This window comes from Sorex fumeus, unplaced genomic scaffold (genome assembly GCF_029834395.1).
Source record: "Sorex fumeus unplaced genomic scaffold, SorFum_2.1 ptg000022l, whole genome shotgun sequence".
Classification (NCBI taxonomy): domain Eukaryota; kingdom Metazoa; phylum Chordata; class Mammalia; order Eulipotyphla; family Soricidae; genus Sorex; species Sorex fumeus.
This window is the reverse complement of record NW_026606079.1, coordinates 1,650,687-1,663,552: the sequence shown is the minus strand read 5'-3', so window position 1 is coordinate 1,663,552 and position 12,866 is coordinate 1,650,687. Positions and strand designations below refer to the sequence as shown.

At 64.6% G+C, this 12,866-nt stretch overlaps 1 protein-coding gene across 1 annotated transcript in view; it reads right to left on the bottom strand.

Annotated features, from left to right (window-relative positions):
* Positions 1 to 6,886: 6,886 nt before the first annotated feature.
* Positions 6,887 to 12,866, bottom strand: part of DYNC1H1 (dynein cytoplasmic 1 heavy chain 1) — a 54,218-nt gene continuing 48,238 nt past the window's right edge. The window contains exons 58-78 of the mRNA XM_056113695.1: positions 12,239 to 12,385; positions 12,000 to 12,150; positions 11,648 to 11,901; positions 11,438 to 11,572; positions 11,260 to 11,354; positions 10,974 to 11,148; positions 10,822 to 10,897; positions 10,580 to 10,740; positions 10,368 to 10,479; positions 10,223 to 10,283; positions 10,022 to 10,145; positions 9,827 to 9,940; positions 9,376 to 9,546; positions 9,076 to 9,293; positions 8,892 to 8,995; positions 8,128 to 8,339; positions 7,898 to 8,051; positions 7,671 to 7,813; positions 7,426 to 7,594; positions 7,224 to 7,351; positions 6,887 to 7,142 (exon numbers count right to left, since the gene is read on the bottom strand). Of these exons, the coding sequence (XP_055969670.1) occupies positions 7,014 to 7,142; positions 7,224 to 7,351; positions 7,426 to 7,594; positions 7,671 to 7,813; positions 7,898 to 8,051; positions 8,128 to 8,339; positions 8,892 to 8,995; positions 9,076 to 9,293; positions 9,376 to 9,546; positions 9,827 to 9,940; positions 10,022 to 10,145; positions 10,223 to 10,283; positions 10,368 to 10,479; positions 10,580 to 10,740; positions 10,822 to 10,897; positions 10,974 to 11,148; positions 11,260 to 11,354; positions 11,438 to 11,572; positions 11,648 to 11,901; positions 12,000 to 12,150; positions 12,239 to 12,385 (3,033 nt within the window). The 3' untranslated portion in view covers positions 6,887 to 7,013. The remainder of the gene's footprint in view (positions 7,143 to 7,223; positions 7,352 to 7,425; positions 7,595 to 7,670; positions 7,814 to 7,897; positions 8,052 to 8,127; positions 8,340 to 8,891; positions 8,996 to 9,075; positions 9,294 to 9,375; positions 9,547 to 9,826; positions 9,941 to 10,021; positions 10,146 to 10,222; positions 10,284 to 10,367; positions 10,480 to 10,579; positions 10,741 to 10,821; positions 10,898 to 10,973; positions 11,149 to 11,259; positions 11,355 to 11,437; positions 11,573 to 11,647; positions 11,902 to 11,999; positions 12,151 to 12,238; positions 12,386 to 12,866) is intronic.

The window sequence follows — 12,866 nt, the reverse complement described above, 5'->3', positions numbered from 1 at the left end:
AGAGCCAGTTGTAACCCAGAGCACGGCGGTGGGTGTCACCCCAAATATAAATCGAACTGAAAGGCCACCCAGCCTCAACTGGAGCACCGGCAGAGCCCCAGCTGGAAAGTGGGTCACGGGACAAGCTGGGGATAAAAAGTCGGGTCGCGGGCATCCCAGAGCAGGGCCAGGAGTAACCTCGAGCACCACTGGTGGCCCCCAAACCAAACCCAAATAAGAAGAGGTGGGTCAGGGGGAGGGCTGTGCGGGGGCGGGGGGAACGGCGGGGAGGGGAGGGGAGGGGAGGCAGTGTGCGAGGCCGCGAGGGACCGTTGGGGGGTGGGCGGGGCCGTGGAGGGGCGCGCGCGGCGGTTGCCCGGGAGATGCCTGTGACGTCACACAGGTGGGGGCTGGCGACCTTCCCTAGGGCTGGTTCGCCGCGCTTCTCCCAAGGGACACACCGCGGAGCAGGTGAGCCGGAGCGGGGCCCCACCGTCACTCCGCACCCGCCCACGGGCTCACCCCAGGGCCCGATGCGAGCGGCTGTCCCGGCTCCGCGCTGCCCCCTGCGACCCCGCAGCCGGAGAGGGCGCAGGTGGGTCCTCCAGCAGGAGAAGGCGGCTGGGTCCCGCTGACCTGTGGGGCTCCTGCCCCTTGGGAGTGAGGGTGGGACTCCCCGGGACTGGAGACTCCCACTGAAGTCAGACCTTCAGGCGAGTACGGGGCTGAGCTAGGGGTGCCCCTTTCTCCCCACTCGAGAGGGGCTCCGGGCCAGCTCTGCCCAGGGAGGACGGGGCCGGCTGACCCTGCTGTGCCTTGGAGTAGTGGGGACGTCCACTTCCCCTAAACAAGGACTCCCAGGACCCCCGAGTTAGACTGGGCTGCATGAGCGTTGGCTGCCAAGCTCCCACATCCCCCAAACCTGCAGTTTCCTCCAGAGCCTATTTTCTTTTGAATTAGAAATAGTGGGGTCAGAGCCAGAGTACAGCCATCGGTCACTTGTCTCCCCACATCCCAGGAGTGACCCCTGAGCACTTCCAGGTGTGGCCCCCAAACCAATAAACCAAACCATAACAACAGTAGAATAGAAAAGTGGATTGCGATCCACTTTGCTATATAGTACAGCAGGTAGCGTGTCGGCCTTGCACGCGCCAGACCTGCGTCCATTCAGAGCTCACTGCACACTGGGCTCACAGCCCCATATGGCGCTGGGTAGGAGTCACTCCTGGCGGGGGATTGGGAGACATATGTCAGGAGTTGGCCACAGGCAAGGCAAGCACCTTACTGCTGTGAGCCAGGAGGCAACAGCATGCTAAATAAATATTTTCACAAAGTGAAAAATAAACAGAGATCTTGGGAATGTACAGAGGGTGAGGCTCCTGCCTGGCACTCAGCCAACCCAGGTTTGTTCCTCGCACCCCAGATGTTCCCCTGAGCACCTCCAGGAGGGACCTCTAAACTCAGAATCCTGAGCACTTGCTGGCTGGGGCCCAAAACCTAATCAATAAATTAATAACTTTTAAACGATTTATATCAGTAAATGTTTGATTTGGGTACCTATTGTATTGTCTTCCATGCTTGGGGCTGTGGAAAAATTCTCGGACCAAAGGTGGTCATGAGTTGAAATATTTAAGAAGTGACTCCAGAATGACGTTTCCCCCTGCGGCGGTGGGAGGGAGGAGTCCCAGGAGACTCCGAGGACACCATAGACAAAAGTCACGTCAGTGGGTCAGTGGAGCCGTGATCTGAAACTGGAGGCCAGTGGGTAGAACAGGGGGTTGTGGCCACAGGAAGGAATATGGGAACCAGAACACCCCCCCCAAAAAAAAACAACCAAGTATGAGAAACACTGTCCAGATAGAAAAGTGATTTATCATTATCATTATTGTTTAGGGCTACACCCACTGCTTACTCCTGGCTCTGTGCTCAAAGATCACTCCAGGTGCTGCTCGGAGGACCATGGGATTGAACCCAGCCTCCCCCACTGTGCTGTCACTCTGCTCTCTAGAAAAGTGATTTCAGGGGCTGGAGCGTACAGCAGGTAGGGCATTTTGCCTTGCACACAGCCGACCCGGGTTCAAGACCCAGCATCCCTTATGGTCCCCCGAGCACCAGCAGGAGTGATTCCTGAGTGCAGAGCCAGGAGGAACCCCTGTGCATCCCCGGGTATGACCCAAAAAGCAAAAATAAATAAAAAGCGAGATGCAGACCCCTCCCCGAAATATAACCCAGGGAAAGGACCCTACAGGCTGCCCAGGCCTTCCCGGCTTGCAGGCTTGCTTCCTCCCGGCCGCAGGATGTGATCTGATGGCTGCTGGCACGAGCCCAGGCGCGCCCGAGGCTGAGGCTCCCGTCTGAGGTAAGGTCGGCTCCCTGCACGCTGCTCTGTGGGGCTTAGCTAGCAACAGCCCCGAGTGCCTGACCGGAAGTTGTACCAAAATGCAATAATAATTTTTTAAATTGGGGCTGAAGAGATAGTACAGGGGCCCTGGTGCGCGTCGTCTGCACAGCCAACCCTGGTTCAAGTCCCAGCACTCACGGGGACTCCTGAGCACCAGGAGCACCGCGGGGTGTGGTCTTGACCACCTACTTGTCAAACAAAAGTAATGCTGGTGAGGCCGGGGCGAGGGCGGAGGGCATTTGCCTTGCACGTGGCTCACCCAGGTTCAATCTCCAGCATCCCACGTGGTCCCCCGAGCACCACCAGGAGTGAGTCTAAAGTAACCCCTGAGCACTGCTGGGTGTGGCCTGCAGCCAACAAGAACAGCACTGCCTAGAGGTGGCTCACAGGCCTGGGGTGCATCTTCCTTATGCACGGTCCCCCGAGTGCCGTCAGGAACCCCAGGCTGAGGGAGTAGCTCTCTAGTATCACTGTGTCACTGAGCTGTTTACTGAGGAGACGCTGAGGCCCGGGGTGCACCCTGAACCCCAGAGCCAGTGGCCGGGCGAGTGTTCAGGAGTGGTCACAGGGCCCTCAGCTTAAGAGAGGAGCCTTGGGCATGTGGAAGACCCGGGCTCAGTCCCTGGCACTACATGGTTCCCTGAGCATTGAGCCCTGAGTACCCAGCCAGGCCAGGTCGAGGCAGATGGTCTGGAGAGGCCACTTGGCATGCCAGAGCCCCAGAACCCACCCCAGGCACTGTGGCCCCCAGGTGTGACCCAGCCGCCCCTCCCCCAAAAGAACCATTTGCTGAGTGTCAGAGAACCTCCAGTGGGCCCCCGTCACAGTGCCCTGAGAGACCCTGCGCCCCAGGCCCACCTGGAGGTGCACTCTGGCCTCTCCCCGCGGGGCGTCGGACAGTGTCCCCTGTTCCCTGGGGCCCGTGTTCCTCCTCCAGGCCGCACAAGTGGACCCCGAAGCCTGTGTGTCCCCAGACCTGCTCCATCTGCTGAGCCCATCTGCCCTGGAGCCCGGCTCCCGACCCAGACTCACCGTTTCTGCCGCCTGCGGCCAGCACGCCTCCAGGTAGTGGCCCCAGGACCTGGGCCCAGGGAAGCCCGAGAGGACCATGTGGCTTGTGCCACCTGGGCCCAGGGGGCCTTTGGGTGGGGGCTGCCCTGCACCACCTCACTCGGCCTCCTTAGTGGGCTGGTTGCTTCTTTCATGTTACTCTGAGCCACACTGAGCTCATGGGCCCCAGAGCCTGTAAAGTAGGACCATGTCACAGGCAGTCCGGCCCGGGGGAGGCTGTCCGGACAGGTGAGGCCCGAGCCGGGGGGAGGCTGTCCGGACAGGTTCTTCTGGCTCTCCCGAGATGTCGTGGCAGCAGGAGCTGCTGTTCCAGGCCCCTCTGCTTCCCGGGTCCCCACGCCCCTGGGCCTGGCTGGGTGTCTGCCACAGCAACGGCCACGGGCTCCCCTGTCCACACGATCCCCAGCTCTGCTAAGTGTCTTACTGCCGCGACCTGGCTTCCTCCTGGCTGTTTCAGGCCAGGGAACCATGGCAGGTCTGCGGCACGGCCGGCCCACCTGCATCAGGGCAGCCTTCAGCGCCACCAGCACCAGTGCCAGCGCCAGGGCGGGCCTGCAGAGGCGGCCGTGGAGCACGCTTCGTCGGGTCAAGGTGCGGCGGGTGGCCGCTTCCCTCCCGGACCCTTATCAGAGGCTCCTTCTGCTGCCGGGTCTAGCGGGGAGGAAACACCGCCCTCGTGCCCAGGGGTACTGTCCCGGGGTAGTGAGGGGTGGTCTGGCTCCGTCCACTCCCAGGTGTTACTGGCGCGTGTCCCTTCTGGCAACAGCTGCCTAGAGGGTGGCTCGCTCGTCCCTTTCCGTCCCTCCCCAGGGGGGCTGTTCCCGGAGCCCGCTGGGGTCCCAGCCAGGCGGCAGGAGTCCGTGTGTTTCCTTTCAGGCTGGTCACATCAAGAATTTTGTTGAAGGGATCAGGAGAGAGGTGAGCTACGGTGGGAGACACGGGGCCGCGGCTGTGGTGCTGGGCTCTAGGCTGCCTTTTTCCTTTTTTTGCTTTCTGGGTCACACTTGCGATGCTCAGGTGTCACTCCTGGCTCTTTGCTCAGAAATCACTCCTGGCAGCAGGAGGAACCCCGGCTGGCCGCACTCAAGGCAAACACGCTCCCTGCTGTTCATCTTCCCAGCCCCACAGGCCGCCAAGACTTTTACTTTCCTGTTTTTCATTTTTGGGCTCACACCACACGGCACTAAGGGATCACTCCTGGGGGCTTGGGGACCACAGGGGAAGCCAGAGAGCAAATATAAGGCAAGCGGCTTCCTGCTGTCCCATCTCTCTGGGAAGTGCCCGGAGCCGAGTGCAGGCCAGCCGTGTGCATGGCTAGTGTCCTCCCCTCCACCCCTTACCCCCAGCAGTGCCAGTCTCCACGTGGTCAGGAGCAAACCTGGGGTCCCGCGTGAAAGCTGCACTGCAGTCTCACAAAAACAGATTTTGGGTTTTGGCCCACATACCCCCGAGATGGTGGGGGGTCCCACCGAGGGGCGGTCTCTGGCCAGTGCCTGCCCTCGGGACTCAGATGACACTGAAATGTGGGGTGCCTGCTCTAACCCCGCCTCCTCCCTGCACTCTGGGCCCAGGATCCGATCCCAGCGATTCTTTCCTGGCTCTGAGCCCGGAACTCAGCTGCCGGCTTCCTCTTCCTCGCGCCCCCTTTGGGGACTAACAATCAGAGCAGAGGGAGCAGGTGCGCTGAGACCCCCGAGACCCCCACTCTCTAAGAGAGTGACCGAGCTGGCCTGTGGCGTGGGCCGGCGTCACATGGGGAGGCGGCCCTTCTCTGCGTGGGGAGGGCTCCTGGCTGGCTCTCAGGGCCCACGGGGGCCCACACGGCTGGTGTGCTGTGGGTTCAGCCCCAGGCCCTGGCAAGGGGGTGCTGGTGCCTCTGGATGGTTGGTGGGGGCTTGGCTGCCCTCCAGGTGTGGGCAGGATGGCCGTGTGGAGTGAGGCGGGGGACACTCCTCGCTGCTGGCTCAGAGGACCGTGTTCTCAGTTTCTAGATCCTTCTGACGGGGAGGCAGACGATGCCCCGGGCCCTGTGACCTGGAGCCCGGGCCCTCTGCGGGGAGCGAGCTGCCTCCTGCCTGCGTCCAAGACCAGGGGTGCGGAGGTGACCCCAGAAGAGCCTGTCCGCTCCAAGTGCCCCGACCTTGTCTCGAGAAGTGCAAGGGGCGGCCCTGAGGTGGCTGACGTGGACATGCAGCCGGTGGAGGCCTGCGACTCCCCAGCTGACACGGGGATGGGGGAGGAGGGGCCTTCCGACGGCGGCCGGCAAGCGCAGGGCCGGGCCAGAGTGTCGCCCCGGGTGCTGCGGCCACTCAAACTCGGGGCTGAGAAGGACAAGGGGCCCAAGCTGGCGCGCTGCAAGAGGAAGCTGGAGCTGCTGCTCGCGGAGCCCGAGAGGAGGAAGAGGAAGAAGCCACGCGCCGCCTAGGGGTGAGGAAGGGCCAAGTGCCAGCTGTCCCCTGGGCAGGGAGCTTTTCTTGTTCTTTTGATTCCAGGCCACTGCTTGTGCTCAGGGGAGCAGGTGGGGTGTTGGAACGGAGCCCGGGTTGGCATAAGGAAGCCCCTGGGGGGCACACCCGGCAGTGACCGGATGCACCTGAGCCGGGCTTCCACCCCCGCCCCAGCACCTCTGCTGGCCAGTCACCCCTCACCGTGTCCAGCTGCAGATGGGCCTGGGGGGAGCCACTGTCCCGGGGCACCCAAGGGGCTCTGAGCAGCGACAAGGAAGCCTGCGGGAGGCCGGGCTGCTCACGAGCGTCTGCCTTCCCTCAGGAGCCCTTGGAAGTGGGGTGCAGCTGGGCCAGCCCCGCCCTGCCCGCCGGGAGCAATAAAGAAGGCCACTCGGCTCTGCCGGCTCGCACCCAGGTCCACTCCGGCCTCAGGTTTCTCCTGCTGAGCTCTCTCTGGGGACTGGGTGTGGAACCGAGACAGCCCCGGGCTCTGCTCAGGGCCTGACTGACCAGGGTGTGTGGGGGCAAGTGCAGATTTCCGGGGTTCTCCTGCTCATCTCTGAGCAGATCCACCCCCCCACCCCTCTGAGGCTCAAGTTGTTACTGGTTCAAACATTTAAAATGGCCCCCTGCTTCAAACTCAGCTAACCGCTCACTTTGACTCCTGATGGAATGTTCTAGAACTCAAGCCTGACAATTCCAAAGCAGCCGCTGAGGCCCAAGAGGCTGGTGTGAGGGACACGAGCCAGTGGTCCTGCTTGCCCGTGGCTGACCACTGAGGGTGCCGAGCCCCCCAGACGCTCAGTCCCAGACCCCTGTCCCAGGAGAGGCCGGGCAGAGCGACGGAGCCCCTGGGCGCCCCGTCCACCCCCGGCTGCACACACACAGCAGCGTCGGCGCAGTCATGCTTAGTGTTTTATTTCCAAGACCCAGCCACACACAGACCCTCGACTCCGCGCTCACGCCGTCCCCTCTCCCCTTCCTGCTCCAATGCCCCCGCGCTCCTTCTCCAACCGCAACCCGTCGACTTTCCTCTGACCGTCCATCCCGACTTGCCAAACCTCCAGACACTGGGTCAACGTCCAACAGAAGCTGCCCCTGGGGGGCCGAGCAGCTCACTCTGTGCACAGCACGGCCACGCCGCGCTCGTAGAAGCTGCGTGGGTCTTCCTTGGTGGCGATCTCGAAGTCCACGGTGAAGATGAGGTCCGCACGCGTGAAGTTCAGGTACACGGGCAGCGTCACCTGGGGAGGGTCGGAGATGTGGTTGCGGCCCGCACCTGCGGGCACCGCGGCCTGGCGTGGGGGGCCAAGGCTGCCACTCACCACGTTGGCCTTCTTCTCCGCGTTGGTCTGCTTCACCCAGCGCAGCTGCGTCAGCGGCAGGACCGTGGAGATGGCGTTGGAGAGTGACAGCTTGTTGTTGCCGCAGGTGGCACCCTGGAGCTTCAGCCCTGCGGACGGAAGTCAAAGCCTGCAGCACCCGCCCCTCCGCTCGCTCGGGCCCGCCACGAGGGGCCCAGCTCACCTGTGACCCCGAAGCTGCAGGCGTCCAGGGTGGCACCCTGGGATGTGGTCACGGTCACTTCCAGGCACAGTTCCTCCAGGGACCAGCTGTTGGCCTGGGCCACGTACTGCCGCGTGGCTGTGATGTAGGCCTCGGGCACGAACAGGCCGCCCAGGCACACGTGGATATTCTGCAGGGAGCGGCCGAAGGGTGAGCCTGGGGGTCCCACACCGCCGCCCCTCGGGCCCTGCCCGGCCCCAGCCCACCTTCAGCTCCTTGGCGCCACCCGACGCGGCCGCCTGCGAGATGTTCTGCAGCTGCTTCACCCTCTCGCTGAAGTCTGACACCCACTGGATGACCGTCATGCCGGCTGGCACCGTGTAGTGGGACCAGCTCCGGGGCAGGATCCCTGCGGGAACCCACCTCAGTCTCCACGTGCGCCCGTGTCCCCAGGACCCCCGTCACGAGGCCCGAGGACGGGCCCCGGCGTTACCTTTCACCAGCTCGTTGATGAGCGTCCGCAGGTAGTTGGTCTGCTTCTTCTTGCCCTCGCACACCTGCACCACGTCGGCCAGGTCCTGGCGCACGTCCTGCAGCAACTTGGCCCCCATCTTCACCTCCCTCTCGAAGAAGCGGAACAGCGGGTCCTGGGCCCGCGGCAGGTGTCAGCGAGGGTGGGGCTGCCCGGGGCAGGCGCGGGCGGGCGGGCAGGCGGGCGCTCACCTTGATGTTGTCCACCGTGCGCTTGAGGTGGCTGAGCGTCTGCGGGATGAGCTGCAGCCAGTTGCAGGCGGTGGTGTGCAGGGTCCGCATCCAGGCCGGGCGGCCGTCGGTGCTAGAGTCGGCGCGCGCCTTCTTCTCGGCCTCCGCGTAGGCCAGGTCGTCCTCGTCCTCCAGCATCTGCATCTTCAGCATCTTACTGATCATGTCCACACCTGGGCGGAGAGAGGCCCGAGAGTCAGGTGGCCTCTCCTGCGGCCCCGCAGGCCCAGGCACCACAGCTCGGACTCAGCAGGTGGTGGCCGACCGCACCGTCCCCGAGAAACCCTGAAGAAACCACGACGACGGAAACCTAGGGTTCTGACGAGAGCGACCACGCCCTGAAAGCATGACTTGATTCTACTTTTGCACACGCTGCAGTGCTCAGGAGACCTTTGGGTGCAAGCTGGCGCCTTGAGAGCTGTGCCATCTCTCAGGCCGATTCCAGCCTTGTCTAGGAAGCCACTGGGTGCTCTGCGCCAGGGAGGACGCAGCAGCCGGGAGCAGGCCTGGCTCAGCCCTGGAAACTGAGTGCCACCGGGGTGCGGCCCCAGCACTGCAGCCCTCCCGAGGTGAGCACTGAGCAGGCCAAGAATCGCCAAGTGGCCCCTGGACATGGCTCAGAGTGTCCCCCCACCCCCAACCACCCCCCCAAAGACCGGAAACCGCTCAAACGGCGTCTCCCCCCTGCTCCTCCGACTGGTGACGGCAGGAGACCCGAGACCCACCCTGGGTGGTGAGCAGGACCCTCTCGGCGTTGTTGGGCAGCCCCAGCCAGGAGGGCGTCTGTGCGTCAGGCAGCAGCTCCACCCACTGCACGAACTCCTCCCGCCTGGAAAGCAGGAGAGGGCAAGTCACAGGGGGCCCCCGGCCCGCCCGGGCCTCTCCCCGCCCACCCGCCTGCCCGCCTACCTGATGCCGTCTGGCATCTGGATGTCCTTGTGTCCGTCCACCTTGGAAGCCAGCTTGAACTCGCTGTCGAAGCTCCTGGTGGTGAAGAGCCGCTCCAGGAAGGTGTTGAGCAGCCGCTGGTCGAACTCGTTGTCCACACGGCCGCCGTAGATGGACTGCGCCATCAGCGTCTTCAGCGCCGACCAGGGGATCTTGTCCGGCGAGATGTTCTGCCTCCCCTGGGGGCAAAGGCTCGTCTGCACACACAGCGGGGGGGGGAACGCCAGGGGCCCCACCACTCGCCGCGCCCCGGCCACTCACCTTGGCGGTGTCGTCCAGCCAGGTGTCCACTGTGTCGCAGGCTGACCGCAGGTCAGACTCCCCAAACTCGTACTTCTTGGACCACCCCAGGGGCGCGTAGCGCAGGCGTTCCTGGATGACGGCGTGGAACCAGGCCAGCAGGAAGTAGAGGCGGGCACGCTCGTTGGGGGACTGGAGGGGAGCGGGGGGCAGGGTCAGCAGAGCCACAGACACCCCGTTCAGGAAGCAGCAGGGCCAGCCTGGTAGAGCAGTGCCAAAGCTGCTTCCCGTGTTAGTGGCCACAGGGTGTGACCGCGGTGAGCCACTGGGGGGACGGGCAGGGGAGTGTCCCCCTCCGGTGGACATGGACTTGGGGACGCAAAGCCGGGCTCCGGCTGAGGTGAGCCTGCCTTCCCCACCCCAACGTGACGCCCCCAGGGGAAGGGGTGCCCAGGAGGCCGCTGGCCCCCACCTTGCATATCCGGGAGACGGGGATGCTGCTGAACGTCCTCAGCATGTTGGCCTTCACCCCCGGGGGCGGCTCGAACACGAAGATGCGGCCGGCGCGGAGGAGGTTCACGGGCACCTGGGGGGCGGCTCTGTGAGCACCGGGGCTGCAGGCTCACCCCACCCTCGCGGCCCCCGTGTCACGGCCCCCCGGCCCCACCTTGGGGTTGATCTCCATGGTGAGGAAGAGCCGGAAGCAGGCGTGCGGCTGCAGCGAGTGCAGCTTCTTCTCCAGCTGCATCAGCCAGCCCGGCGCCAGGTGCACGTTCTTGAGCATCACCCACCTGCAGACAAGGACGCGGGACACTCGACACCTGCCTCCACCCGCACCCACTCCGCGCTCGCTCGGGGCAGCGCCTACCTGCCCGACTTCACGGCCGTGTTGATCGCCTTATCTGCCTGGTTGAAGCCTTCGGCCGAGCCTGGTTGCACAAGGCAGACGAGCCATCAGCACACGGCCTACGTGCACGTGGGCTGGCCAGGGCACGGGCACGGGCAGCACTCACCAATGGCGATGGAGGTGATCTGCGTGTTCTGCTCTGCGGCCAGGTCCTCCACATGCCCACTGGCGTCGTAGCCGGGCACGGAGCACATGAGGACAGGTGTATTGGGCTTGACCTGTCGGGGCACACGTGGCATGGGTGAGTGCCACCAGACGCACCCAACAGGCAGGAAGGCCCCACGCAGAGCAGGGCCGGGCAGGGCAGGCACCGCTCACCTCTGTGTCCACGATGTGTGTCAGGTCCAGCGGCTGCTCCATGATGGACATGAAGGACTCGCCGAGGTTGGTGGACACGAACACATGGGCCATGGCCAGCAGGCGGTCGGGGCGGAAAGCCTGGATCAAGAGCAGGCGGTGGATGGCCTGCCCAATGGGTGCTGCAACAAGGCCAGAGCAGGGTCACGGCTGGGCCGCAGCGGCCCGGAGAAGCCCCGGGTCTCCCTGGGCCAGGGGCTTACTCGCAGGGGTCTCCTCGCTCCAGAGGTAGGGCACCGTCTGCTCCGGGGAGCTGCTCTCCAGCCAGATGCCGAATTGCTGCGGAGACGAGAGCGAGAGTGGGCGCCGGGTGGAGACCTCGGCAGCAGCCCCGCGGGACGCCCGGGACACTCACGTCGTCCGCCTGGACCTTGGCGATCAGGTCTTTGAAGGCCGGGAGGCAGCTCAGCCTCACGACGGCCTCGGCCTGCTCCACCGTCAGGCCCTGGATCTTGGGGGTGGAGCCTGCGCTCAGGACGATCTCCTTCCCCCTCAGGAAGTGCTGGAACTCGGCGTCGTAGGTGGGCTCCCTGGGGAGAGGCAACGGGCAGCTGCTGCTGTGGCCGCCTCTAGGCCCTTCCCACGAGGGCTGCGGGCTGGGGGTGGGGGAGAGCGGCAGTGCGTGGGCAGGGCGGGCTCACCCGACGGTGCCCTTGAGCTTGATCCTGGCCAGCAGCATGGCGAAGGTGATGTGGTCCTGGTGCAGCATGCCTCGTGCCACCCGGTTGAAGGCCACCTGGGGAGGGGACGATATCAGGAGTGACAGTCATGCCAGGAGTCAGCCGGGCCTCGCGGGCAGAGGCGCCGGGCGCCGCGCACCTGGAAGAGGTCCTTGGTGATGATGCAGAGGCGCTGCGTGTGGTCCGTGATGCCCTTCAGGTTGGGGTTCTCGTACAGCACGTTGTGGTAGATGTCCAGGAAGAACTGGAGCGAGTACTGGTACAGGAAGTGGATCTGAAACGAGGAGAGGCATGAGACGTGGGGCGCGGGGGGCGCGCGGGGCGGTGGAGCCCAGCCGGCCATGCCCACCTGCTTCAGGGACTCCATGGTGAAGTAGATGCTGCTGCAGGCCGTGGACAGCGGCAGGTACTGCTGCGACACCGTCTCCACCTCCTGCATCACAATGTCCGTCTCCTCCACCTTGCGGGTCACCTCGGCCGCCTCCCTCTTGAGGTTCTCCAGGGTGGTTATGATCGTGTCGTCGTCCAGGATGCGCCCCTTCACTTCGTTCAGGGCCTGCAGCAGGGACTTCTCCAGCTGGCGCAGCCGGAGCTGGAATTCGCCTGGGAGGGCAGGACACGCGCTCAGCACCCGGCCTGCTCCTCGCGGCCTCCTGCCCGCACCCGGCCCACCAGCGCCTCCTGCCCAGCCCCGGACGCACCCTGCAGCTTGAGGAGGTCGGAGCGCTTCTCGTCCACGTCGGGCCTCTCGGCCTTGAGCACCTCGTTCAGACACTGGCTCTGCAGGCTGCTGCGCGTCACGGTGAAGTTGACGAACGTGACCCGGGAGCAGAGATCGGGCGGGAACTCCACCTGCCGAGGGCATGAGCGTGGGTCGGCTTTGCCCCCCACGGCCCCCGTGCCTGCGCCCGTATTCCACGGGGCGCGCCTCCTTCCTTACGGTTGGGTCGCGGGTGGACAGGAAGATGACGAAGGACGGCGACAGGTCGATGTCCTGGTCGCCGAGAGTGATGAGCACGCGGCCGCCCGTGCGCCGGACCTCGCGGTTCAGCACGGGATTCAGCACGGGGTCGTAGCTCTCCACATCCTGCGCATACAGCGAGCAGCGGGTCAGGGTCCTGCTACTCGGCCCTTCCCCGGGGTCCCAGGCCATGTCCACGGCCCCCACACTGCCCCACCGATGAACAGTCCCCGTGGCAGTGCCCAGCATGAGGTACGAGCCTATGCTGCCGAACCCTCTTGGTCTGTGTGGAGGGAGGAGTGTCACCCCCGCCAGTGCAGGGTCACCCTTCTGCTCTCTCTGGCCCCTTGTTCGTTTTTGGGCCACACCCACAGGGCTGACTCCTGGCTCTGCTCAGGGATCGATCCACTGCAGGCAGGATCCGAGGGGCCATACGGGCTACAGGCAAGCCCCTGACCCGACTGTCTGTGGCCAAATAAAACCATTTCAAGGACCAGCCGGATGCAGGTCACTGAGCAAATGCCGCACTCGAGGCCCACAGGTGCCCCAGGCCTAGGAAGAACCGCCAAGGCTGCCTCTGCTCCGACATGGAGGGTCTTGTGCAGAA